This window comes from Myotis lucifugus, unplaced genomic scaffold, assembly GCF_000147115.1.
Source record: "Myotis lucifugus unplaced genomic scaffold, Myoluc2.0 scaffold_365, whole genome shotgun sequence".
NCBI lineage: Eukaryota > Metazoa > Chordata > Mammalia > Chiroptera > Vespertilionidae > Myotis > Myotis lucifugus.
The window spans coordinates 1020656-1047752 of record NW_005871413.1 but is presented as its reverse complement, the minus strand read 5'-3'; the positions used below and the strand labels follow the sequence as shown (position 1 = coordinate 1047752).

The 27097-nt window shown below is 43.0% G+C and overlaps 3 protein-coding genes and 1 pseudogene across 3 annotated transcripts in view; all 4 read left to right on the top strand.

Annotated features, from left to right (window-relative positions):
* Positions 1 to 2790, top strand: part of LOC102426853 (zinc finger protein 345-like) — a 51866-nt gene extending 49076 nt beyond the window's left edge. The window contains exon 5 of the mRNA XM_023764952.1: positions 2674 to 2790. Coding sequence (XP_023620720.1) covers positions 2674 to 2676 — 3 coding nt within the window. The 3' untranslated portion in view covers positions 2677 to 2790. The remainder of the gene's footprint in view (positions 1 to 2673) is intronic.
* Positions 2791 to 6374: 3584 nt separating this feature from the next.
* LOC102426541 (zinc finger protein 420-like) overlaps positions 6375 to 27097 on the top strand; it is a 44196-nt gene continuing 23473 nt past the window's right edge. The window contains exon 1 of the mRNA XM_023764953.1: positions 6375 to 6507. The gene's annotated coding sequence lies outside the window, so the exon portion shown is untranslated. The remainder of the gene's footprint in view (positions 6508 to 27097) is intronic.
* The window catches only part of LOC111828434, a 75437-nt pseudogene continuing 54715 nt past the window's right edge, over positions 6376 to 27097 (top strand).
* On the top strand, positions 6385 to 22006 carry LOC111828437 (zinc finger protein OZF-like). Its single transcript, XM_023764973.1, has 5 exons — positions 6385 to 6507; positions 9081 to 9226; positions 11523 to 11649; positions 17731 to 17804; positions 18957 to 22006. Exons 2-5 carry the CDS (start codon positions 9212 to 9214, stop codon positions 20301 to 20303), a joined length of 1563 nt encoding a protein of 520 aa, XP_023620741.1. The 5' UTR covers positions 6385 to 6507; positions 9081 to 9211; the 3' UTR covers positions 20304 to 22006.

Genomic DNA, 27097 nt, shown 5'->3' with positions numbered 1-27097 from the left:
CTGCCACACTCCTCCCTGACGAGAAGGCAGAGGCCCCTTTGCCTGACTGTGAGGAGACACTGACTACCCTCACTTCCCTCCCTGAGGACCTTGTGGACCAGCCCTGCAGAATCCGGATGAGACCCTCTACACGGACGACGGGAGCAGCTTCGTAGAGGAAGGTACCTGGTAGCGGGGGGCACATGAGGAGGAGCCAGGGGAGATCTAAGAAGCCCTGGTAAGCTCCCCGGCACTGGCCCTGCCAGACCTACCCAGGGACTACAGGGATATATCTCCTCACACTGCCCTTACAGGAGGACACGGGAGCCACCTTAAAGAAGTCTCCTGACCTCAGGAGGAAAGAAAAAAGCTCCTGAGATACTTAACCACCTGGCAGCCATATAGGGGCCAAGGAATTGACTAAAAGACCAGTAGGGCCCCTAGAAGTTCTCGTAGCCCTGCCAGCACGAAGGCTCCCAGAGAAGCCTACTCATCTGCCAGAGAAGCAGAGGCTAGCTGAGAAACTAAGGGCCCAGGAAGGAGAGGCTGGATGGCTAATTCTGCCAGATGGGAGGCCTATAATGCCAGAAGCCCTGGGGCAGACCATCGCTTCCCAGACCCACCAGAGCACCCACCTGGGGGAATGAAGCTATCAGAACTACTGGGAAGAGAATTTTACATCCCAGGGCTCCAGAAAATATCTCAAGAGTTGGCTAGAAGGTGCCAAGTGTGTGCCCGGGTGAATCAAGGGCCCCCTGTTGTGGCCGCGCTGGGACAGCGATTCCGAGGTCAGAACCCCGGAGAACACTGGGAAGTGGACTTCACCGAGATACCAGGAGGACAAGGAGGGTATAAATACTTGCTGGTTTTCATTGATACCTTCTCTGGCTGGCCTGAGGCATACCCAACCAAGGCAGAGACAGCACAGGTAGTAGTTAGAAAACTCCTCACTGAAATTGTCCCCCAGTTTAGCCTGCCACTATACATGGGGTCCGACGATGGCCTGGCGTTTATCGCCAAAGTTACAATCCATAGTTAAGGCCCTAAGAGTTACTTGAAAATTGCATTGTGTTTATAGACCACAGAGTTCTGGACAGGTAGAGAGGATAAATTGGATCTTAAAGGAAACATTAACTAAGTTAAAATTAGAGACTGGCGAAAACTGGGTAAGTCTCCTTCCTTTTGCCCTCCTCAGAGCTAGGTGCACCCCGTATATAAAAGGACTCACCCCTTTTGAAATTATGTTTGGTAGGCCGCCAAATTTAAATTTAAATTCTGAGTCGGTGGTCTATCTCGTTGAGCCAACCCATAACAGTAACCTTACAAATGTAGATAACGTAGTAAAGTGTTCACTGCATTGTCAACCCTAAGTTATCATCAGAGGTCATACTGGAGAAAAGTCCTATGAAAGAAGACAATGTGCCAAAGCTGCAGGCATTCCTCAGGCCTTCCTGACCATCAACCCATACTGGAGAGAATCTTCATGAATGTAGAGACTGTGGCCACGCCTTCTGCCAGTCCTCACACTTTACTAAGCATCAGAGAATTCACACTAGAGAGAAGGCTTATAAATGTAGAGAATGTTGCAAAGTCTACAGGCATTCCTCAGCCTTTATTTACCATCACAGAGTTCATACTGGAGAGAAGCCTAATATGTGTGGAAAATGTGGCAAATCCTTTGGCAACACCTCATACCTCTCAGCACATTAGAGAGTCCATAGTGAAGAGAAGTATTAAAGATGCAAGGAGTGTCATAAATCCTGTACCAGCAGTTAGTACTTACTGAGCTCACAGAATTCTAAATGGGAAGAAGCCTCCTGAATGTGAAAAATGGGTTTTCTAACCCATTAAAAGGCACACTTTTATTATTGTACATGAGACACTTCATACTGAAGAGAGAACTTAGAAATGTAGAGCATGTGCAAGAACCTGTACCCACAGCTCAAAATTTAGTGAATAACGTATTTATAGTGGAGGAAAGCTTTACACTATAGAAAATGTGAGAAAGTACTGGCTGGCATTCCTCAGTGGTTTAGCTTCGATGTATGAACCACAAGGTCAGTGCAATTCCCTGTCTGGCATATGCCCTGGTTGGAGACTCAATCTTCACTGTGGGGCATGCAGGAGCTAGCTGATCCATATAATTCCTTCTGATCGTTAATATTTCTATTGCTCCCTCTCTTTTCCTCTCTGAAATCAATAAAAATATATTTTGAAAAAAGAAAAGAATGTGAGGAAACCTTTAGACAGTGTTATTTCGTTCTGTACATCAGAAAGTTTATTCTAGAGAGAAACCTTACAAATGTGATCTGTGAGATTAATCCTTGTCAATGAAGTCTTATTTAACATCAGAGAATTCATTGTGAAGGAAAGCCTTACAAATATGTAGAATGAGGCACAACTTTTAATTATCCTTGTTGTCTTGCTGAACATAAGAGTATTCATACTGGAGAGAACACCTGTAAATGTACTGTGTGTGACTTGGATAAGCAGTGGGGATGTCTGCACTAGGTTGCTCCTTGGTAGAGCGTGGACACATGAACCAGGAAGTCAGCATTCATTTCCCGATCAAAGCTCATGCCCTGTTTGTAGGCTAGATACCCAGTAGAGTTCACGCAAGCGCAGCTGATCGATAATTCTGCATTATCATTGCTGTTTCTAACCCTCTCCCTTCTCTCTCAAATCCAATACCAGTGAGTTGTAGTACAAGGCAGGAGATGTTTCTTACCCAGAATGCAGAATTGCCGTGAACTTTGCATTGGAGAGAGGGCACCTGTTTCTGAGATGCACTACTAGCTGAATTCAAAAAAGTAAGTTTATTTTTTTCATTTCATATTTCATATTCTTTGTTATTTTTTTCCTCATTTTTCTACTCAGCTGATACTCTTTTCTGCAGTGCTATAACAATGGCATCTTAACATCTTCCTCTCTCACATCAGCCCTTCTGGCCCCTGTAGCTTCTGTCCTGTAGTTTGAAGTTTTACTAATGCAATAACTGACTTCAGAATTTGGCAAAATTTTGCTTTATATTTATGAAGTAGGTAGACCACTATTCATGTTTTCATGCTGGATCCTATAGTTTTGAATATGAATATATATATTTTTAATATATTTTATTGATTTTTTACAGAGAGGAAGGGAGAGGGATAGAGAGTTAGAAACATCGAAGAGAGTGAAATATCGACCAGCTGCCTCCTGCACACCCCCTACTGGGGATGTACCCGCAACCAAGGTACATGCCCTTGACCAGAATCGAACCTGGGACCTTTCAGTCCGCAGGCTGACGCTCTATCCACTGAGCCAAACCAGTTAGGGCTGAATATGAATATTTATGGGCAATTACAAATTGGCTTCTGTGTCCTTTATAACTGGAATGATGTTTCTTGATTTTTATTTGTATGCTTAAGAATTTCACAGTGTTACCTCATTAACTTCTTTCTTAGGATGGACTCAGCCTGTATTAAACAGATTTTATTCTCAGTGACTTGAATGTAACTGGATGTTTGTCATTTTTTCTAGAGGAACCCCAGTGACCGTGGCAGATTTGCAGTTAAAATTTTTTATTATTTTGCATCAGAAGTTATTTTCTATCTTCACAGAATGACCACAGGTATGTTCATAGGCATTACCTGTCCCTGGAGTGTTATCCAAGCTGTCACTGTAAGTTCCATGGACAGCAGGATAGCAGAGATTAAAATGAAAGCTCCACATTCATTCTCCAGTGTCTTGTGCTGAATTTGTACAAGGTGGTAAACATCAGTTCCTATGCATGTGGCACCCAGAAGGACTGACAAAATCATTACAGAAACAAGATGGTCAATATTCTTCCACTTTACTTTCTGACATACCCATGGAGCATTCGTATGTACATGTATGTGCTGATACTGTGTGGACTATGGTTCATCTGGACCAGGGGCTTTATGAATTTGTTCTGTACAAGGACATGCTATGAGACCCTGATCATTCAAAGAATATAATCCCATCTAGACAATAGTTCCATTTTCTGGTATTGTAGTGAGGAATCTTGAGGAGGTGTATCGATGGGAAATATACATAAGATCTTTTTCCCCTCCCAATGGTCATTACAAAAATAGATGAAGCAGACATTGTTTCTAGGTTTAGAGGACCTTCTGTTTACATTTTGTCCAGATAGCATTTTCTTGTGATTTGGAGTGAAAAGCTCTAAAACAGAGGTCTCAACATTTTTTTATCTCATGGCACACATGGAGTAATTACTGAAATTCTGAGGTCCACCAAAATATATATTTTTGTCAATCTTCCAAAAAAAAAAAAAGTCTGATTTGGATCCATACACATCACACAGCTGTTACTGTGCTGGCCTTTGTCACATTTTATTCGACAATCAATGAGTAATGTAGTCCATGCTATTGACTAAACAGCCAGGCGTTGCTTGATCTAAAAAAGTTTGCAGCACACCAGTTTGCCTGTGTGACACTCCGGTTGATAATCTCTGCTATAAACATATCCAATCCGTCTTGTCTCATCACGCATTTAAGACCACATTTTCCATATTGACTTTTTTGTCTGCTAGATGTATCCATTGATATCCATGGGAAACTAAAGTCCCCTACTATGACGGTATTTTTATGTGGTGTGTTTTCTGGCTTTGGGTGGCAATACTAACGGGTGATATTTTATTGGCCTAAAGCAATTAAATACTTATATAGGTTAAACAATCCTCTAGCCTGACTATTCTAAATTACAGGTTTCTAAAAAGGTCATACCTTTAAATAAAGACTTCTCTAACACCTAAATGAATACCTATATTCATGAAAATACTGGGAAATAATTAAAATTTTTAAAATGGTGATGGGACTAAGTAAACTGATAATAGGTATTATTTGTATAACTGTTTTAAATACTGTTGATTTTAAAGTTGTTTTGTTGCCCTAGCTGGTTTGGCTCAGTGGATAGAGCGTCAGCCTGCGGACTGAAGGGTCCCAGGTTCAATTCCGGCCAAGTGCACTTGCCTGGGTTGCAGGCTTGATCCCCAGTGGGGGGCGTGCAGGAGGCAGCCGATTAATGATTCTCATCATTGATGTTTCTATCTCTCTATCCCTCTCCCTTCCTCTCTAAAATCAATAAAATTGTTTTGTTTACCAAATATAAGGAAAAGTAACAGGAGACATTCTACATTAATATCAATGTCCCATTAACTAGATTATAGGGACTACTAAAGTCAAAATATTCATTTAAAACTGCATTCCCAGAATACAAAGATTTCAAAGACCACAACTTACAACTAAAAAATGTTATCCCTTGAAAAATACATGAATTGAGCCGAAACCGGTTTGGCTCAGTGGATAGAGCGTAGGCCTGCGGACTGAAAGGTCCCGGGTTTGATTCCGGTCAAGGGCATGTACCTGGGTTGCGGGCACATCCCCAGTGGGAGATGTGCAGGAGGCAGCTGGTCGATGTTTCTCTCTCATCGATGTTTCTAACTCTCTATCTCTCTCCCTTCCTCTCTGTAAAAAATCAATAAAATATATTTTAAAAAAATACATGAATTGAAATCTGTTTCCCACTATGATGGAAGGGACCTTACCTCATCAGGTGCCTAACCATGAATGGATATCCTGGTCTGTCTCTGACACCCCCACCCTCCTGCTTCCCTAAATCAAGCTGCCTCTCCCTTCAGTTGGGGAGACAGGGAGGGGCTGAGAGAGCAGGCTGCCCTTCCCCTCCCCCCTCCTCACTGAGGGTTTAAGGATCCAGGCAAATCGCAGGTAAAAAGTTTCCGGTTTCAAACCCAAGCTGCCCGCCTTTTGAATTCCCTGTAACTTCACTGTAAGAATGTGCTCCCGGCTTGTGAAGATCCTGGGAAAGACCCCTCCCTGGGACACCTGCAGCTGAAGGGCAGACCAGCCATAGCTCTAAGCACAGCCTCTGGGAGCTGGGAAACTGCTGTGTGAATTCCAGGTTCCTCTTCCCTCTTCATGCTTTTGCCACAGCTGCCAGTTACTCGCTAGCACCCTAATAAAGGAACAGCCCCTCTATCTGGGGTGCCTTGTGCCATCAGAGGGCACCTGGCCCTTTCCTCCCTTTAAAGAAGTAAAATAAACGCCCTCCCTCTGCTCCAGTCTCTTCTCTCCCTTGTGAATCCTTTCGCAGCCGCGTCACCAGCCAAAACCCTGACAATGACGTGGGAAACTCCCCCAGGAAGGGCTGTCCCTGTGGGAGGAGGTGCGGGGACCGGGGCTGCCCCCTCGCTCCTGCCCCGCCCTCCCTCCCTCTGTCCCCGCACAGGCCTGGCCGCCGGGCTCGGCCCCGCCCCCATCGCGGAGTCGCTCAGCTCAGGCTCTGGCCCCGCCCACCCCGCGGGGAGGCGCATGCGCAGTTCCTTGCAGACGCGGAAGCGGCCGTGGAGGGGAAGGTGGCGGTTCCCCCTGAGGAGGGTGTTTGTCTTTAAAGCTGACGCTCCCCGTCCCCCTCCCCGCAGGAAAGGCTGAGGGCGCTGCCGGCGCTGAAGTCCTTGTTGGGGTCCCCGCCCCGGAGCCTCTCTCAGCGGTGAGTCCGCGTCCCGGGAGGCTGCGCGGTGCGGGCGCCACGTTCCTTTGGGAGGAAACGGAGGCCCAGGCCCGGGGTCTCTCCGCCTGTGGCTGTGGCCACCGCCTGCCGCGAAGTTTTCCCTCTGAAACCCGTTTCCGGGGCCGCCGGTCCTCCCCGCGGGGCTGAGAGTCTGGGTCAGGGGGTTCCCGCCCTTTGCGCCCCTCCCCCCGCCCGGCGCTTTCCGCCCAAACAGCCCGGATGGCTGCGGGCCTGGGGGTCTGCACCCCTCTCCTAGGCCCACCCCCATTTAATAAGGGGTCTGCCTGCCCGGGGAGCACAGTGTCCATGGGGGGCTCAGGAGGAGGACGCGGTGTCCCCTGAAGAGGTGACCTGCCCGCAGGGAGGGGCTTTGTGGGCGCAGTGACTGCGGGAGGCGGGGACCCAGGCTGGGGGGTCAGGAGAGGGAGTGAGAGACAGACACGTGGGCGGGAGGAAGGGCAGCGAGGGGTCCACAGAGAGGAGCCCATAGGGGGTGTGGGGGGGACTGGACGGCGACGGTAGGAGTGAGGGGGTCACTCGGGAAAGTGGCCTGAGGAGGAAGGAAGTGGAGACACAGGGAGGAGGGGGAGCCCAGAGAGAGGAAGGGGGGCTGAGAGGGAGCGGGTCCTGGGGAGCAGAAGTGGGGGCCGCACAGGAGGAGGCACTTGAGACAAAGACACTGGTTCAGAGGAGAAGAGTTGGGGAGCCAGTGCAGGACAGAAAGGGGGGCTCAGGGATGAGGGAGCAGAGGGAGCAGCACTGAGTCAGCAGCTGTGGGAGCGGGACAGAAGGGAACAGGCAGCAGAGTGGCCGCGGGCGTGGGGAGGGGAAGACGCAGACGTGTGTGGAGATGGAGCCTCAGAGACCAGGAGAAAGAGCCCCTGAAGGGAAGGAGGTTTCAGGAGTTTCATGGTCCAGGTGTAGGACAGACAGAGAGAAAAGGGGACAATGAGCAGGAGAGAGGGGGACACAGGAAAGGACCACAGTGGAGAGAAAGGGAGCAGGAGACAGAGACAGAAATACAGTGGGGCCTTGACTTACGAGTTTAATTCGTTCCGAGACCGAGCTGGTGAAGCAGCTCGTTAACTCAAATTACTGTATCAACTCAATGCAAAAAATTGGCCGAGAGACCGCTGGTACCTCAAAAAACTCTTTAGTTGGGACACTGGGAAGTCAAGGCCCCACTGTACATAGTAGTGGGAGGAAGGGAACCCTGATCTGAGTGAGCTGATGGGGTATGGATGGTTAAGTTGTGATATATCGGCTCGTGGCTTTATATGTGTTTGTGTGTGTGTGTGTATGTGTGTATCTTTTCAACCTTCAAAAGATATTACTATTGATTACCAAGAGGCAAGGAGAGGGAGAATTAAAAACATCAATGAGCCCTGGCCAGTTTGGCTCAGTGGATAGAGCATCATCAGCCTATGAGCTGAAGGGTCCCGGGTTTGATTCTGGTCAGGGGCACATGCCCAGGTTGTGTGCTCGATCCCCAGTGGGGGACTTGCAGGAGGCAACCGATCCATGATTCTCATCATGGATGTTTCTATCTCTCTCTTCCTCTTCCTTCCTCTCTACAAATCAATTTAAAAGAAAAAAAAAACACATCAATGAGTAAAGACAATCATTGATCAGCTGCCTCCTGTCTCCCCCCCACCCTCCCCTCGAGCACCCCCTGACCATTAGGGATCAAACCTGCACCCTGGCCATATGCCCTGACTAGGAATCTAACCACCACCTCCTGGTTCATAGGTCCAAGCTCAGCCAGTAAATCATGCCGCCTAACCATGGCTTTATATATTTAACAGCTGAATTGTCTTAGTTATACAGACTTGAATGAGAATGACAAGTCTCCAGTTTATAAGGCTTTGGAATTTTATAATGATTTGCTTCCAATTGTAACCCTTATTCACTCAGAGGGGAGAGACTTGTCTGTTGGTCCTGGGTCCCCATTTACTGGGTTGGCAACGAGGAGGTGACCTGTGTTTTTCACCACCTGGTTCTTTTTCAAGGAATATTAGAAACCTTAGGTTTTTGGTTGTGGTGTTTTGTGTGTGTGTTTCTTCAATGGATTTACTTTTCCTGTGTCTGACAATTTATTATTTAAGAACATCCTGAGATAAATCCTCTGGGTCTTCTCAGATCCCCCCGGAGGAGCTTAAAGAAATGCCCTCAGGGGCACTTTCCCCCATGGAGTTGGACAGCTGCTCTGGGTGGGGCATCCTTGGTGACTGTGGGCCTCCAGGTGATGGAAGGTGAGGACGGGGGATTAGTAGGAGGGGTGCAGGATGCCTTTGTGAGAGTGGGGAGCAGGCTTTGTTCAGGGGAGGTAAGGGGGTGCTCTGTTCGGTTTTGAAGGTCAGGACAGAAGCTCACGTTCTCATTTCTGTAGGCGTTTGTGGATGTTTTTGGATGTTTGTGGATGTTTTAGGAGGAGAGACACATGAAGACACACACTCAAAAATTCACAGTGTGGTCTTCATGTAGGAGCTCATTGTTCCTCACTCTCTCCTGTGACCAAGGACAGGCAGGCATGGCCTTTTCCTCATTTCCAGGTCCTTTTGACTGAAGTTGAGGTGATTGAGACGCTGAGCTGACTTCTTTGAAGGCACATTCTGTGACTCCTCAACATATCCTCGCCTGAGACAACACCCCAGACCCTGATCAGGACCAGGACCAGGACCAAATGGCTGCTTCTCAGGTAAAAGATGTGTCCTGGGTCACAGGCTATGTTTCCTTTTCCTCTGACATCTGTGGATTTAGAACCTGCCACTTCTGATGTTGGTGCTATTCATGCTCTTTTCCTTTACTTACTTAATTACAGGTTTTCTTGTGATAATCAAGGTCAGCAGTTTATATACTTTTGTCCTTTGGTCCAGAGCCTTCTCTGCATTCATGTTATGCAGGCTCCACCAGGTCAAGAAGATTTCCCACCTTTAATTGATGACTTTCCCTTACTGAAAACATCCCTCTCTGACGAATCAACCTTGGAAGGCAGCCATGTCTAACATCCTTACTGGGATGGGCCCAGAGGCTCGGGTATCCGTGAAGAAGGGAAATGTAGCTTTTAGGTTCAAGTGGCTGGAACATCAGCTCTGGAATAGGGGTAAGAAAATGCACCTTTTACTGCTCACAATAGCTCAGCAAGTTCTGAAAAGAAGAGTAAAGAGAAGACACTAGATTAGTAAGACTTGCTATTTAAATGTACCTTTAGCTTATAGAACATGAGAGGTACACATGGATTGACACTTGCAAACAATAATGTTCATTTATGACCATTTTCACATAATGACTTGCTTATTTATGTATTTTTGCTATGACATGTCCCTTCCTGTGCCTCAGTCACTTGATATCCATTGTTCCAGTTCACCTGATATTCCCTTGGCTGAGATGCTCCCCTAATCGTAGAATTTATTGAAAGATGTGCACAGACCATCCAGAAGCCCCCCTCTTCGTCTTAGCTTCTACTTGCTTAGAAAAATAAAAGCCCTACTTTTATTTCCTACAGATCACTGTCTTTTGACATGGGAGCTTCAACCAATGAGGCCTTCTTGCTGTAAATTTTTATAATATTCTACACTCATTCATGGATATACTCGACATAATCACTTTTTATATTTTCTAGAAAGTTTACAAGAATCACATTATTAATGTATCTCCAATTCAGTTAAATTTCTATGATTGTAGCTCTCCACTAATGACACATAAAAATTTCCAAATGCATTAGTGACTTAGAAACAATAGGTCCAACATATTTTCTATCATTATGTGAGTTCATCTCCTTATTGTGTTTATAATACACAAAGGGTATCATTCACAAGGATGTTCATGAAATTTATGGAATCACAAAATAACCGTGACTTCATTGACATGATAATTCTTTTTTTCTATCCATTTTAAATTGTAGGTAAGTTCTCATAAGTGTGTCTCTACATAAAATGTTAACATCGTTTGAGCTATATTTAATTGTAGATCGAGTTTGGAATAAAATTGAAGGTTTACTAGTAACTTTAATTAATATGTTTCACAAAATATTCTATCAAAGGGAGAATAATCTTGTTCTAAGAATACTCATAGTAAAATTTCAAATAGGATTGTGGTTCCTATGTGTCCTATTCCATGAAAACTATAAATTCCATTGAAAAATACTTTCACTTAAAAGTTATGTATGAATTTTTTCCTGTGTTTTCTCTTCTGTTTATTCAGAAGTATGACAAATGGACCATAAACATTGGCATCACAAGTGAAAAGTGAGCTTGTTACACATGTGGAAATGCAGGCCCCATCTGAGAACCTGGTTCAGAATCTGTATTTTTAGAAAAGTGCAGTCGTGGTTGACTGTGTTACACTTCAGGCCGTAATTATGCTTCCAACTGAGCATGACATCTCCAGCTGAGAAACACACACCACTAACCCTGAACAATTCAAACACAGCCCTCAGAAACCCATATTCCCGTGTCGATGCCCTAATTTTAAAGTTTATTTTCTGCCTTAACCGGTTTGGCTCAGTGGATAGAGCATTGGCTTGTGGACTCAAGGGTCCCAGGTTCGATTCTGGTCAAGGGCATGTACCCTGGTTGCGGGCACATCCCCAGTGGGGAGTGTGCAGGAGGCAGCTGATCTATGTTTCTCTCTCATCGATCTTTCTAACTCTCTATGCAAACACAGCCCTCAGAAACCCATATTCCCGTGTCGATGCCCTAATTTTACAGTTTATTTTCCTGAAAAGTAAAATCTGTACTGTGGATTTTGGGACAGGTGTCATCCTCATTTGTTAGTGTTCGAAAACATACCAGAGAATGTTACTGGGCAAAGTGATCTTACTGGGTGATTCAGGATATTCCCCTTGGTCAAAACCTCTTCTCCTCACACGGTTTTCTTTTTTGTTTGTTTCTTTTTTTTCCTTCATTTTTTTCTTTATCTCCTAACACTGTTTTCATGTTGGGTGACATTATGAACTGTTCTGGTGACCTCTTGGTAAACCTCTTTTCTTTCAGGGGCTGTTGACATTCAGGGATGTGGCCATAGATTTCTCTCAGGAGGAGTGGGAATGCCTGGACCCAGCTCAGCGTAAATTGTACCTGGATGTGATGTCGGAGAACTACAGCAACCTGATCTCTGTGGGTAAGGATGACTTCCTTCCCGAGTTGTTGATTCACCTTCAGGGTTTTTTTTCCTTTATTTTAACATCTTTAGGAGGCTTCTGCTTTCTAGGGTAGACTTTCTGATTCTTGCTCTTAGGGAACAAATAGGGGTTTTCTGGTTTAGAAAAGAAAGACTGTTATGTGAATCAGGAACTCAGTGTTTGAAAATTTTACTTGTTGTCTAGACTAAGGTTCTGTCAGAAAACAGTATTTTGGAAAACAATTTTCTAGAATATTCAAATTTTCAGTGGACAAACTGGATTGGAAATAAGAGAATCTCTATCAAAACTCATGTTCCATCTACACATATAAAAACCTAAACTACCTTTAGGATGGAACAACCGAACAGCCAGTCGCTATGACGCGCACTGACTACCAGGGGACAGGCACTCTGTTTGTATATGGTCACACCCCCTTTAGGGTGGGGGTCCCCACTGGGGTTCCTGGCCAGTCTGGGTGAGGGGCTGAGGGCCGTTTTCAGGCTAGCGGGTGACTGAAGCTCCCAACCTGTCATTTTTTCCTTTTTTTTTTTAATTCTGGGCCAGCTTTAGCTCTGAGGCTTGGCTCCAGCTATGAGACTTCCGCTGCTGAAAGCAGGTTTCTGGCCTTTGTTTACCTTCTGTATTTGAAACAATGTTGCGGTCCTGCTGGCTGAAGCCGGGGTTTTGTTTAGCTTCTATATTTGTAACAATATTGTTTAGAGTGCAGCTGAGAGGCCGGCAAGGCAGGCGGGGAAGCTTGGCTTCCTCCGTCACTGAAGCAAGCAAGCCTCCCTGTTTGTGTCAGCTGCCTGGCTGCCGGCCGCCATCTTGGTTGGCAGTTAATTTGCATATCTCACTGATTAGCCAATGGGAAGGGTAGCGGCCGTACAGCTAATTACCATGTTTCTCTTTTATTAGATAGGATTCTTTTCCACTAGTACATGTATTTATTATTCACAATTTTGGGGAGAAATATTCTATTCTTATCTTGCACATTTAACATTTTTTTTTACTTAAGAGAGAAAGGGAGACAGAGGGAGAGATGGAAACATCAGTGATGAGAGAGAATTATTGATCAGTTGCCTCTTGCACAGCCCACTCTGTGGATTGAGCCTTCAACCTAGGTATGTGCTCTGACCGGGAATCGAACCGTGACCTCTTGGTTCATAGGTAGATGCTCTTGCCTCATTTTAAAAAAAATTATTTTATCTTTTTGATGTTCTGGTTGGATTTTAATATGCTTCCTTATATACCAAATCTTGATTTCATTCTCTATTTCATCTATTCTACTTTATTTTTTAATTTATTTTTGTTAATCCTTACCCAAGGATATTGTTCCATTGATTTTTAGAGAGAGAGTGCCAGGATATTGGAGAGACAGAAAGAGATACACTGTTGTGAGAGAGACACATCGACTGGTTGCCTCCCATATAAGCTGACCAGGGCCGGGGTTCAAGCCTGCAACCGAGGTACATGCCCTTGACTGGAATCGGACCCAAGATCCTTCATTCCTCGGGTGGATGCTCTATCCATTGAGCCAAACGGAATTGGGCATTCATCTACTCTACTTTAGAATCCTTGCAATATTTAAATTTATTTCATTAGTGGATCCTTCATTTCTGACTCATATGTTTAATGGTTTCCTTGTTCTTTTTTATGCTATTGAAGTTTTCATGATGTTTCTTGAGTATCATTATAACCATTGCTTTGAACTCTGTATCTGGTATGCTTGCCTCCATTTCTTCTTCTGGAGATTTCCCCGTTTTTTGCATTTGGGGCCCCTCTTTTGTCTTCTCACTTGGCCGGGTCTTTGTGTTTGTCTCTGTGTACGTATTAGGTAGAGTTGCGCCATCTGCTGGACTTGGTAGTGTGACTCAAGTAGGCGTTCTGTACGGCCCAGTGGCACGCCCTCCCGAGTTACTCCAGCGAGGTGCTCCAGGCCTGTGCTGTGTGTGGGTTGTGTTTTCTGTCCTGCTGTCCTGGAGCCTTGATTGTTGTTGGCACATTAGTATCAACTCCCAGGCAGATTCCCTGTGAGGACCAACTGCAACTTCAGAAGAGAAGCAGCAGTGCTGGGGCCAAAGCCTCTGTAACTGAACTTGCTGATGTAGTGCTTGAGTGTCCACCAAGTCTCCCCCGTGAGTGTGTCTCCCCTGGAGGTTGTCGGGTTGTAATCCGGCGGGGCGGGGCGGGGGGGGGCGGCGTTATGAAGCTATGGAACGAATGGACTGGCTCTGGGGCCTTCCAGGAGTTGTGGGCCAAGGTCAGTCACCACGTGTGTCTTCTTGGGGCCACTTGATATGAGCTATAGAGGGACCTGCAAATGGATATTTCTTTTATTCTTGTTAATTATGTTTTTATTGATTTTAGAGAGAGAGGAAAGGAGATAGATAGAAACATCATTGATTAGCTGCCTCCTGCACGCCCCCTACTGTGTACGGAGCCTGCAGTCCAGGCATGTGCCCTGAGTGGGAATTGGACCAGCGACCTCTTGGTCCATGGGTCAACCACTGAGCTACACCAGCTGGGCAATGGCTGCTGCTTGTGTTTAGCTTGGAGTTGCCCAGGAGAGGTCCAGCTGCCATCCAAAACTGGTTGCCACCAAAGCCAAGCCTCAAGACACTTAAGTGTGACGTACAGGGCACATGAAAGCCAAGTGCTGCTTGTTTGGGGGATTTGGGGAACGTCTGAAGCATGAGGAAAAAGAGGCCATTTTTATGGAAAAGCCACTAAACACAGCAAAACAGCTTGGCTGGCCCCCCAAGTTGGGTGGGACAAGTTCTCCAGCAGTCATTAGGTCAAAGCTACAGTGTTAACCAGGTTGATGGAGACCCATATGGTGCGCGCTTGCTGGCTTTGTGGGAAGGTCTCAGAAATGAACAATGGACTCTAGCAGCACTTTTCTCTGACAGAAAGCTGCCCTGCCAGCTGTGGCTCTGATGACAGACAGACAATTCAGTTTCTCCCTGTCTGTCCAGCTGATGCCCTGGTGCTAGAGCTCAGAGTCAGAGTGAGTCCAAGAGTAAGTCCGTGTGCAGGCCCTGTAAGAGGAAATCCTGCCCTAGCCGGTTTGGTTCAGTGGATAGAGCGTCAACCAGTGGACTGAAAGGTCCCCAGATTAATTCCGGTCAAGGGCACATGCCCAGGTTGCAGGCTCAATTCTCAGTGTGGGGGCGTGCAGAAAGCAGCCAATTAATGATTCTCATCATTGATGTTTCTTTTTTGTGTTTTTATTTTATTTTTTATTTCCCTTTTAATTTTGTTTATATCTTAAAGTATTACAAAGAGTGTTACACCCAATGTCTTGTGTCATTTGGTTATTCTTATATGCATGCATACAAGTCCTTCGGTTGATCTCTTAGCCCCGCCCCCACAACCTTCCCCAGACTTCCCACTGTAGTTTGACAGTCTGTTCAATGCTGCTCTGCCTTTGTATCTATTTTTGTTTATCAGTTTATAATGGTCTTTATTATCCATAAATGAGTGAGATCATATGGTATTTTTCTCGGCTTCCCAGGGGCCGTCGCAGCCTCACAGGGGCCGTCTCAACCTCACCGGGGCCGTCCCAACCTCACTGGGGCCGTCCCAGCCTCACCGGGGCTGTTTCAACCTCACTATTTGTTTGAATAGCCTTATAGTTTCCTTCTTCCTCTCTTCTTCCTCTTAGTATGCCTATAATTCTTATGTATGAGCCTTTTCTGATGGAGTCCAATTGTGCTCATAGAGCCCTTTCTTCCTTTTCATGCTCAGGTCTCTTCTTTCTTTGCTCCATCTGTTCAGCTCTGTTTCCTACTCTCAGTAATTCACCCCTAATCTCCTAAATTGCATACTTTATTTCTAAGAGTTCTGATTGGTTCTTTTTGAAAGTTTCAATCGATTTGGAAAAGTACTTGTTTTGTTCATTAATTTGTGTTCTGAGTGCATTGATCAAATTGCAGGAATTTTATCGCATCTTATGAGTATTATCAGAACTGTAATCTTGAATTCTGTGTCATTTTTAGCACATATTTCCATGCGCTGCAGCTTGCTCTCTGGAGATTTTTTATTTTCTTTCTGAGCCTTCTCATCACCATCGTTACTAATTTGTTAGTCTCCACTGTTTAGGCATTTATTGTTGACCTTTCTCTAGCAGCTTTCTCTGAAGAGGATTTCTACCATTTTACAGCAGGTGGCCCTGAATAATAAGATTATTAACTCTGTGAACTCCCAGAGCTGACTACAGCCATGCTGCTTGGGTGGGTGTTTATTTTGCTCTTATTGTAATGGTCACCCCAGACCTCTGTGGGTCCCCCCACAAGCCTCACCTGGTTATCCATCACAGAAGTCAACAGCGATTCTATTGCACTAGCTCTCTGTGTGCAGATACTATGCTCTTTGAGCAAGGACAACTGGGAGCGAGTTTTGGGAATCTGAGGGAAGGTAGCGTTCTGAGGCTATATTTCTTTGTCTGAAATACCATCACCCAACAGCAGACAGTCATGGCAGAACCCCTATGCTGTGTCCTTGCCCAGAAATCTCTGCTGGCTCAGCTGTTATTCTCACTGCTCACCCTGCTGGAGAACCCACTGAGACTCTCTGTTCTGCCCCATGGAAACAACGAATACCACCAGCTTCCCCCCCTCTCTGGATGGAGCTGGTCACCAGCTCCTCCTACAGGGCTGTGTCCATGGCCATCTGGCCTCTCCTCCCTTCTTCCCCTTTTATTCCTGGTTGCCCACCTCTAGATGTTTCAATGTGCTGGTCTCTCAGTCAGGCTTCTATGTTAAGCAGGGAATTCCTTTTTGAGATATAGTTGATAACTTGTTCAAGATGCAGGAGGAGAGGCCTGGGTGATCTCTCTAGTCTCCATTTTTCTGACGTTGCTCTCCATGTCTTCAACTCTTAATTTCTTATCTGTTATCACGCCTTCTCACTATTCTGTATTTATGTCACTCCACTTAGTGTGCAAAGTTGTCGATTTGTTAGTGTCCCATGTGGACTTCCTCTATCAAAACTTTCAATGTACTATGCAAGTTTTTTTATTCTTCAGCTTGGTCATATCTTTCATTGATAATTCTGTCATATTTTTATATTGGTGCATTTTTTTTAGCTTCCCTATTATGTTTGGTTTATTTTCATAGATATTTTTATGTTTGGGCCATGTTTTTTAGTTTTTCTCAATATCTTAATATCTCTTGATGGGGTTCAGGAATTTAAACAACCAGGCCTTATAAACTTCAAATTTCTGTCAAAATGGTTTGGCAGCAGAGTGTGTGTAAGTTCCAAGTTTAAATAACTTTCTCTTTTCTTCCCCAGAACCCTAAATATCTTTTTGTTCTTGATAACTGTCTTCAGTATTGCAGTCTCTGTAGGGTTTGAACAATGTCCCACCTTTTCTTTTTTTCTTTCTTAAATATTTTTTAACTTATTTCAGAGACGAAGGGAGAGGGAGAGATAGAAACATCAATGATGAGAAAGAATTACTATTTATTTTTAATAATTCTTTATTGTTGAAGTCATTACAGTGTCCCTCAGAGAGAGAATTATTGATCGTCTGCCTCCTCCACGCCCCACACTGGGGATCAAGATTACAACATGGGCATGTGCCCTGACCAGGAATCAAACTGTGACGCCCTGGTTCATAGGTTGATGCACAACCACTGAGCCATGTGGGCCAGGCACCCACTTTTTCTCTTTAGCAGCCATTACAATGCATTCACCATGTACCAGTAATGCCATTATTTTTAGCAACCTGTATCATGCAAAACAGAAACACATTTTTCAAGATGTTGCAAAAATACAAGGTCATTGAACACACACAGTACCCTCATCTCTATCTCCTCAGAGAAAAAACTGGGAATTGGGAGTTTTATCATACTGCCACTGTTTGCTAGGGTGTTTTGAAGTATTGGTGACAAATGTAAGTAACTTTTTAACCCTCTTTTATCTTACTTTTTCTCATTGTACCTTTCTTGGTTTGTTGTGAACATTTAACTTAATTTTGGAGTACTCAAAATGTCATTTGGTCAGTAAGTGCTGGTAAGGTCAGTGTGCATTCCCTTGAGTGCCATAACTGTCAAACTTTATTTCATATCTTTCAGCTATCTTATCTGAAGACAACCAGGCCATTCTGCAAAAGCCAAAAATAAGAGATTTATTCCCTAAAATAATACTGGTAAGATATGGAAGGTATGGCTTTGATAATGTACATTTAGTGAAAGCCTTGGAATTTGAGGAGGAATGTAAGATCAGAAAAAATTATTTTATTTTTTTAAAAATATATTTTATTGATTTTTCACAGAGAGGAAGGGAGAGGGATAGAGAGTTAGAAACATTGATGAGAGAGAAACATCGATCAGCTGCCTCCTGCACACTCCCCACTGGTGATGTGCCTGCAACCAAGGTACATGCCCTTGACCGGAATCAAACCTGGGACCCTTGAGTCCGCAGGCTGACGCTCTATCCACTGAGCCAAACCGGTCAGGGCACAAAAAATTATTTTAACATGGACAGCAGTAACCTGGTACAATTATTCATAATAAAATCATTGTCACTTAATGAGGTCGATGATATTACACATTTGGTGTAATACTCCTGATTTAAATTTGTCATATTTGTAAATTAATGTGTTTCTAAATATGAAGACCAAATATAATTTTTTTAATATTATACATTTTTGAAATGAAATCTATGACTTTACATAATCTATGCTGTAAATATAAGAATTATTACACTGTAGTGTGGCATTAAATTTTCAGTCATTTCTAGAATATAGTGATTTATAATGCACATAAAATTTAAATGCAATTAGTTTGTTGACTTTTTGTTGTTGACTTCTGTATTAAGGTATCATTATACTTATATTGAGAAATAATATTTTTGATACAAATGTCTATCATTTTTATAACTTAGGAATCTTTTTTAAATATGTCTTTATTGATTTAAGAGAGAGAACTGGAGAAGGAGAGATAGAGAGAGAGAAATATTCATGATGAAAGAGAATCATTGACTGGCTGGTTGCCTGTTGCACACCCCGCACTGGGGATCAAGGCCACAGCTCAGGCATGTGCGCTGCTGACCAGGAATCAAACTGTGACCTCCTGGTTCAAGGTTTGTTGCTCAACCCCTGAGTCACACCATCCTGGAAAGAGTGTTGTTGTTTGTTTGTTTATTATTATTTTTTTTATTTTTTATTTTTTATTTTTTGTTGTTGTTTTTATACACTTCATGGTTTAATAGTTATCACAGAATAGTTACTTGAAAAAAAGAGTACATGTTTAATGAAATTATAGCTGTCACTTAAGGCCTTTCCATCTTCAATGATTAGCAGAATGCATGCAATGAAGACAGAAGTTATCAATGCAAGGAGCATGGGAAAAATTTTACCCAAGGGTCGAATTCTAATATACATCAGAAAATTCAGCTTCTAGAGAACCATTATCAAGGTGGAAAAGTCTTTGACCAATTGTCAAATCAAACTATACTTCAGTTTATTCCTATTGTGGCAAAAACAAACAAACGAAGAAAATGTGACAAACTTTTGAAACAATCTACACATCATACTGAACGAGATTACATGCATACTGGAGAGAAAGCTTGCAAATTTAATTCCTGTGCGAGAATCTTCGGTCAGATACTCAATATAAATAAACTTAAGAAAATTCGTACTGGAGAAAAACATTACAAATGTAAAGAATGTGGTAAAACATTTAATTTTCTTTCAAATATTCGTAAACATGAGAGAATTCATACTGGAGAGAAGCCTTATAAATGTAGAGAATGTGGCAAAGCCTTCAGTGTTGCCTCAAACCTTAATCAACATCAGAAACTTCATAGTGGAGAGAAGCCTTATAAATGTACAGAATGTGGCAAAGCCTTTATCTATTCCTCCTCCCTTAATAAACATCAGACAGTTCATACTGGAGAGAAGTCCTATAAATGTAGAGAATGTGGCAAAGCCTTTAGCAGATCCTCATACCTTACTTATCATGAGAGAGTTCATACTGGAGAGAAGCCTTATGAATGTGGGGAATGTGGCAAAGCCTTCAGTATCTCCTCAAACCTTAATCAACATCTGAAACTTCATACTGGAGAGAAGCCCTATAAATGTAGAGAATGTGGCAGAGCCTTTACCAGATCCTCACTCCTTACTTATCATCAGAGATTGCATACTGGAGAGACGCCCTATAAATGTAGAGAATGTGGCAAAGCCTTCGGTGTGGCATCTACACTTACTTTTCATCAGAGAGTTCACACTGGAGAGAAGCCTTATAAATGTAGAGAATGTGGCAAAGCCTTCAGCGTCCCCTCACACCTTAATCGACATCAGAAACGTCATACTGGAGAGAAGCCTTATAAATGTAGTGAATGTGGCAAAGCCTTCAGTGACTCCTCAAACCTTATTCGACATCAGAAACGTCATACTGGAGAGAAGCCTTATAAAAGTGGAAAATTCAGTAGGTCCTCAAGGTGTAGTATTCATCAGAGTAGTCACACTGGAAAGAAGCCTTATAAATGTAGTGAATGTGACAAAGTCTTCTGTGACTCTTCAGACCTTAAGCAACATAAGGAACTTCATACTGGAGAGAAGCCTTTTACATGTAGAGAATGTGGCAAAGCCTTTGCCAGACCCTCAGGCCTTACTTACCATCAGAGACTTCATACTGGAGAGTAGCCTTATGAATGTAGAGAGTGTGGCAAAGCCTTTAGTCAGTTCTCAAACCTTAGTAAGCATCAGAGTTCATACTAGATAGAAGCCTTATACATGTAGAGAATGTGGCAAAGCCTTCAGTGGGGCAACAAATCACTTATCATCAGAGAGTTCGAGAAGCCTTACAAATGTAGAGAATGAGGCAAAGCCTTTAACCAGTGTTCTTGCCCTATTGTACAACAAAGAGTACATACTTGAGACAAGCCTCACAGTTTTAAGCAGTGCCATTAGTTCTTTACCAGCAGTGAGAACTTGCTCAGGGCCAAAGAATTCATACAGGTATGAGGCCTTATGAAAGGGAAAAATGTGGAAAAGCCTTTAAAGATATTCGTGATTTACTGTACATGAGAGACTTCATAGTGGAGTGAAACCTTAACAGATGTAAGGAGTGTGGCAAATCCTTTCCTGGACAGTGTGATCTTATTAAACATCAGATAATTCATTATGAAGAGAAGCCTTACAAATGTGAAGACGCAGGCACATTTTTTAATGACCATGGTGTCTTTCTCAACACAATGCAATTCGTACTGGAGAGAAGAACTATATATTGAGTTAGTCAAAGCTTTTAATCAGGAGTGTTGTCTCACTCAACAAAAAAATATAATGGAGTGAAACATTACCAAAGGAGAATGTGGCAAAGCTTTTAACCTGTACTCAAACTTCCTATTAATTGGAGGGAATCATTCTAAATAGAAACAGTAAAAATATAAAGAATCTTCCCAAAGATTTAACCATTGTACTAATTTCATTGAGAATGATCAAATTGAGCTTTATAAATTGTAACACATGTGCCAAAGTGTATATTCTCATTTATATGTTATTCAACATCTGATAATTATTGCTAGAGTGAAGCCCAGCAAATATAAAGAATGTGGCAAAGTTTCACTCGGTACATGAACCGTATTTGACATCCGAATTCATACTCAGGAGAAACAATGAAAATGTAAACAGTGTCCAAAAGCCTTTATTCCACATTCATAATTTATTCCTCACATTGAAATTCCTAGCAGAGGGAAACCCTAAAACCAAAGAATGTGGGAAATCCTGTAGCTGGACCTGCAGTCTCAGTCAATATGAAGGATTGCAATTTGGACTTAATTCTATGTTTATGATATAGGAGGAAAGGCTTTTCAAAAAAAAAATATGCTTCTCAAAATCCTAAAAATTTTTCAAAGTATATATTTGAAATTAAGTTTTAAAGTATCAGAATTGACACTAAATGAAGAGTCAATACTTCTCAAGTATTACTCTAAATCAGAATACTTATGGAGAATAATCCAATGTTTTAATGGACATAAGTGATTTTTAGTATGCTTGAATATATTAAAAACAATGTTTTCTTAAGTATAATTGCTTACAGTGTTGTCTATTTTTTATTGACATTATTTGAGACATATTGAAAAGGCAATATTAATGTGATTCTGCTCCCATATCACTGATGCTACCATGTTTTATTCCTGGTGTATGTGTTAAATCATGGGGTTGGTACTTCCTTAAAGACCTGTCAGCACTTGTATGTTACAGAGGTTTCACTGACATACTTTTCCATGGAATAGTGCATATATTGTAAGGCACACTGTTTTAAGACCATCTCACTGGAGATTGTGGTTGACTTAGAATTTTGTTTTATGTCATCACGAAACGGCATTATAAATTTCAACTAAATTTGCCAATTACTCTTTCAGGAAAATATGGTGGCAGTTCATAAAAATCCTGATGTATCTTCATAGTAACCATAGGTAGAAGTGATGAACATTGGTTGATGTGGTGAAATAAAGAAGATATGAGGCATATCTGAGAAGGTATATAGACCACTCATCCCTAAGTGCATAAAATTATTGTACGTCCATGTTTTCTAAATGATTAGCCTCCATTCAAAAGAGCAAATGAAGCACAGTTATTACATTATTATATTCCCGGCAAGTTCAGATGACTTGTAGGAGGGTCGACAACACAATAAATACACTATACAAAAAATATGAATTTATCCACAACCATCAGCCGGTGGGAATGTGCTTCAACAGGGCAACACACCCATTCTTTTTATAGGCCTGACCCAGAAGTGGCACATAACATTTTCACTGACATCCCATTTGCCAGAACTTTGTCATTCCTGGCTTTAATGGAAGCTGGGAAATGTAGTCTTCGGCCATGAGGTAATGCGTCCAGCCCAAAATCAGGTGTTCCGTTATTAAAGGAAGGAGGGGGAAATGAAAATCTGTCTGTGAATCAGAGTCCTTCATAAAAACACTGATTTCTTGTTTTATTGGAAAAAATTAGTACTTGCTCCTTGTCTTAAGGCAGTTATTGGCCTTCAATATAAAGAAGGAAATTAGGATACTTGCTGCCCATGTAATTATAAACACCTCTGTAAAGTCTATAATTTAAAGTCCGCTCTGTAATTAAATTGACAGTTTGTATGGCATTATTTAACTCTAAAAAAATAATATATGATTTTAGAAGGCATTTGGAGGGCCATGTGGAACCTCTTTCTTGAAGAATACCGAGATCAGGTCCTGCCCGCTTTTAATTCACTTTGAATACACATTTGCCCTTTAGCAATGCATATGGGCAGATCAAAGGTAAAATTTGGTCTACAGTGTAAAGATTATCAGGATAGGAAATTGCCTGGAGCCATTGCAACCACAGCAGGGCAAACTTGTGCTGGTATTCAGCCCTGCTGAATATCAAAGTCCATTGGCCTTCCAATGTCTCTTTTGCACTTTTATGCTAAGTGCTGTTTGCTTTAGCCTACAGCTTCAGAAGATTAGTAATACATCTTATATGTTTATAATGTGCATTTTGACAAATAGTTGTACTTACAGTGTTGGTTTTCATACTTTATTCGGATATGGGTGAACTTACTATTTTCTTTTTTGAAAATATATTTTTATTGATTTCATGGAGAAAGGGAGAGGGACCAAGACATCAAAACATCAATAAGGAGAGAGATTTATTGTTTGACTGCCTCCTGCATGCCCCACACTTGAGATTGAGCCCAAAACCCAAGCATGTGCCCTGTTGGGGAATGGAACCTTGAGGTCAATGCTTAACCACTGAGCCATGCTGGCCGGGCTATTTTAATTAATACAGCTGAGTGAGTGTGGATGTGTTCATGTGTTCAACCTTCAAAGTTGTAGGTAACAGTATTGGAGTTGGTAATGCAGTGTAGTTATGTCAGTAGCAAACCCTTTTCCCAGTGGCCTTGAACTTTAAATAATGTGAACAGATTTCTCCATTGTTGATATATTTTTCTTGTTCTTATATCTACAGGGACATTATGATAGTCACAATAAATATGACGTAAGTGTTTTTGAGAGTTCAGCTAAACTACGTTCTGATGTCGCTGCCATGGCCTTTATGTTCTTTAGCAAGGAGCTTTGAAGTGACACCTCCCTCTTCCACAATTGTGTGCAGTACCTCAGGTCCTCTGCACCCGCAGTGGGGCACCAGAGCAGGTCAGGCAGGAGTTGGCGGCAGATACTGGTCTGGGGACCCAAAGTGAGGGTAGCTGGGGAGGGTACCCAGACACCACCTTGAGCACTAAGTGGCCTTGGTTCCCCAGTTTAGAGTCGCCAGGGGAGGAGAGTCTGAGCGGAGACATTGGGAAGTCTCCAGAGTTTTCTAAATATCTTTTTTGTTCATAAGTGATCTTAATTTTGGCAGCTACTTATGATGATCATAATACAATGGTCCTGACTTCAAAAATGAGTGGATTGATTTGCTGGTATTACTCAAAGAAGATTTTACCTTTGATCTGCCCGTATGCATTGCTAAAGGGCAAATGTGTATTCAAAGTGAATTAAAAGCGGGCAGGACCTGATCTTGGTGTTATTCTTCTACATGTGATTCATCCCTGACTCCTACAGCTTACCATTAGGAAATGATGTGAGTATCCATTTAAAGTTAAAACTCACAAGTCTGGCAAAGTCTAAATGCAGGACATATCCCTGATGTTATTTTTAATTTTGTTAAATACCATTATTTATTTTTAGGGACAGTGGACTCCTTTCTTCTGATTGGATTCAGACTATTACCAGATGGGGTCTGGGCCCAGGGTAGGTCTGCCTTAGGGCCCCTCCTCTAGCGGTTCTCAACCTGTGGGTCGAGACCCCTTTGGCGGTCGAACAACCCTTTCACAGGGGTCGCCTAAGACCATCCTGCATGTCAGATATTTACATTACAATTCATAACAGTAGCAACATTACAGGTATTAAGTAGCAACGAAAATAATTTTATGGTTTGGTCACAACATGAGGAACTGTATTTAAAGGGCCAGAAGGTTGAGAACTCTAAGGCTTAGAGTGTGGGTTCTCAACTGTGTAGGAAAGATTTCACAACACCAGTCCAGGTGGCTTTTGAGAGTATGTTTATTAATGCGGCGAAACAGAGGGTTTAAGGTCGGAGAAGCAGGAGGAAAGAGTCAAGAACATGGGGTACTCTCTCAGCTCCCCGTCATATCTGTGGGGCTCCTTTCCTCCATATTTCTCTACTTCTGTTGTTCTTGCCTTTGCAGTTTGTTTTCCTTTCCTTATTTCTTTCCTTTTTTCTTATTATAGTCAGTGTCAGCAGTTTCTGTATTTCCCTGTATCTTTTTAAAAAAATATATTTTATTGACTTTTTACAGAGAGGAAGGGAAAGGAATAGAGAGTGAGAAACATCGATCAGCTGCCTCCCCCCCCACTGGAGATGTGCCCGCAACCAAGGTACATGCCCTTGACCGGAATCAAACCTGGGACCCTTCAGTCCGCAGGCTGATGCTCTACTATCCACTGAACCAAATTGGCTAGGGCTCCCTCTCTCTTTTTTAATATATGTTTTACTGATTTCAGATAGGAAAGGACAGGGAGAGAGAGGTGGAAACATCAATGAGCAGAGAGAATCATTGATCAGCTGCCTCCTCCACACCCCTCACTGTGGATGGAGTCTGAAACCTGGAGTGTGCCCTGACCAGGAATGGAACCCTGCCCTCCTGGTTCAGATGTCAACCCTCTACCTCTGAGCCACTCTGGCCGGGCTATATATTTCCTCTCATTTGTCCCAGAAACTTCTCTGCCTTCATTTTATGCAGCCTCCCCAAGGTCAGGAATTATTCCCACCTTTAGTTAATGACTTTCAACTACTCAGAACATCTCTCTTGTGACAGATCCACCTGGGAAGGCAGCCATGTCTAACATCCCTATTGGGATGGGGCTCTTTTGTCTGGAAGAAGGGAAATAGAATTTTTAGGTTCAAGTGGCTGCAGCATCAGCTCTTGATCAGGGGTAAGAAAATGTACATTATCCTGCTCAGAGTAACTCAGAACGTTTTGAAAGATGAGTAAATAGTAAATAGGACAGACTTGCTCACTAGATTAGGATGGAAGACTTGGTAGTTAAATGTACTAGTAGCTTACAGAACACGAGAGGTACCCATGGATTGAAACTTGCAAAAATTAAAGTTTATTTGTGACCATTTCCACGTAATGATTTCTTTATTGATGTTTTTTTGGCAGTAATGTCACAGCAGGGGGGAACTGACCATCGGTGTGCCTCAGTCACCTGATGCCCATTGTTCAGTCCACCTGATGTTCACATGGCAGAGGTGCTCCTTTCACTGTAGAGTTAATAGTCTCCCTTTCTCAGGAAGAAGGGTGTAGTAGCGATTTAATGAAAGTTGTGCAAAGACCATCACTTCATATCTGAAAATAGCCCTCTTCTTAGTTTGCATTTGCTTCAGAAAACGAAGGACTTACTTTTATTTCTTACAGATCATTGGCTTTTTCATGGGACCTATAAACAATCAGGCCTTGATTATTTAAATTTTCATTATATTCTACTAGAGGCCTGGTGCATGAAATTCTTGCACTGTGGGGGGGGGGGTGTCCCTCACCCCAGCCTGCATCCCCTGCAGGCCTGGTCACCCCTAACTGCCTTTCCCTGAACACCTGGTCGCCCCCAACTGCCCTTCCCTGCAGGCCTGGTTGCCCCCAACTGCCCTCCTCTACGGGTCTGGTTGCCCCTAACTGCCCTCCTCTGCACACCTGGTCACCCTCAACTGCCCTTCCCTCCTGGCCTGGTCGCCCCTAACTGCTCTCCCTTGGCAGCCATCCTGTGGTGGCCATCTTGTGAACACATGGGGGCAGCCTTGTGTGAGGGCATGATGGTCAATTTGCATATTATCACTTTCTTACATAGTATACTCCCATCATGGACATACCCTAATCAGTTTTTGTATTTTCTAGACGGTTTCCAAGAGTGATATTTTTAATGTATGTTCAGTTTCATTAAATTTCTACAACATAGCTTTCCACTAATGACACATAAAAATTTTCAAAGAGATATAATAGTAAGAAAAATTAGTTCCCATCGTTTGCTGTGGATCAGTGGTGTAGGGTTTGATTCCTGATCCAGAGCAAGTAGCTCCTGGGTACCTGTGGTAGGCAGCCAATCCATGTGTTTCTGTCTCTCTTTTACATTGATATCTCTCTCTTCTATTTCTCTCCCTTTCTCTCTCTCTCCCTCCCTCTCCCCATTTCGTGCCTGTTCTTTCCTGCCAAAAGTTAATGGAAAAAATCTGCCCAGGTGAGGATTTACAATCACAAAAAGGAAACAGTAGGTTTAACTTGTTTTCTGTCCTTATGTTTCTCTCCTTATCTGTACTAATAAAACATGCTAATTAGACCGAATGTCCTTCCTGACAGCCTACCCCTAGCAAAGACGCCAGGTCTCCCTTCAGATGGGGAGACAGGGAGGGGCTGAGAGAGCAGGATGCCCTTC

Excerpts from the sequence above, each read along its gene's own strand:
- LOC111828437 (XM_023764973.1), top strand. Across the intron at positions 11,650-17,730 it reads CAGCAACCTGATCTCTGTGG|CTATCTTATCTGAAGACAAC; the intron begins GTAAGGATGACT and ends CATATCTTTCAG. Across the intron at positions 17,805-18,956 it reads TATTCCCTAAAATAATACTG|CAGAATGCATGCAATGAAGA; the intron begins GTAAGATATGGA and ends TTCAATGATTAG.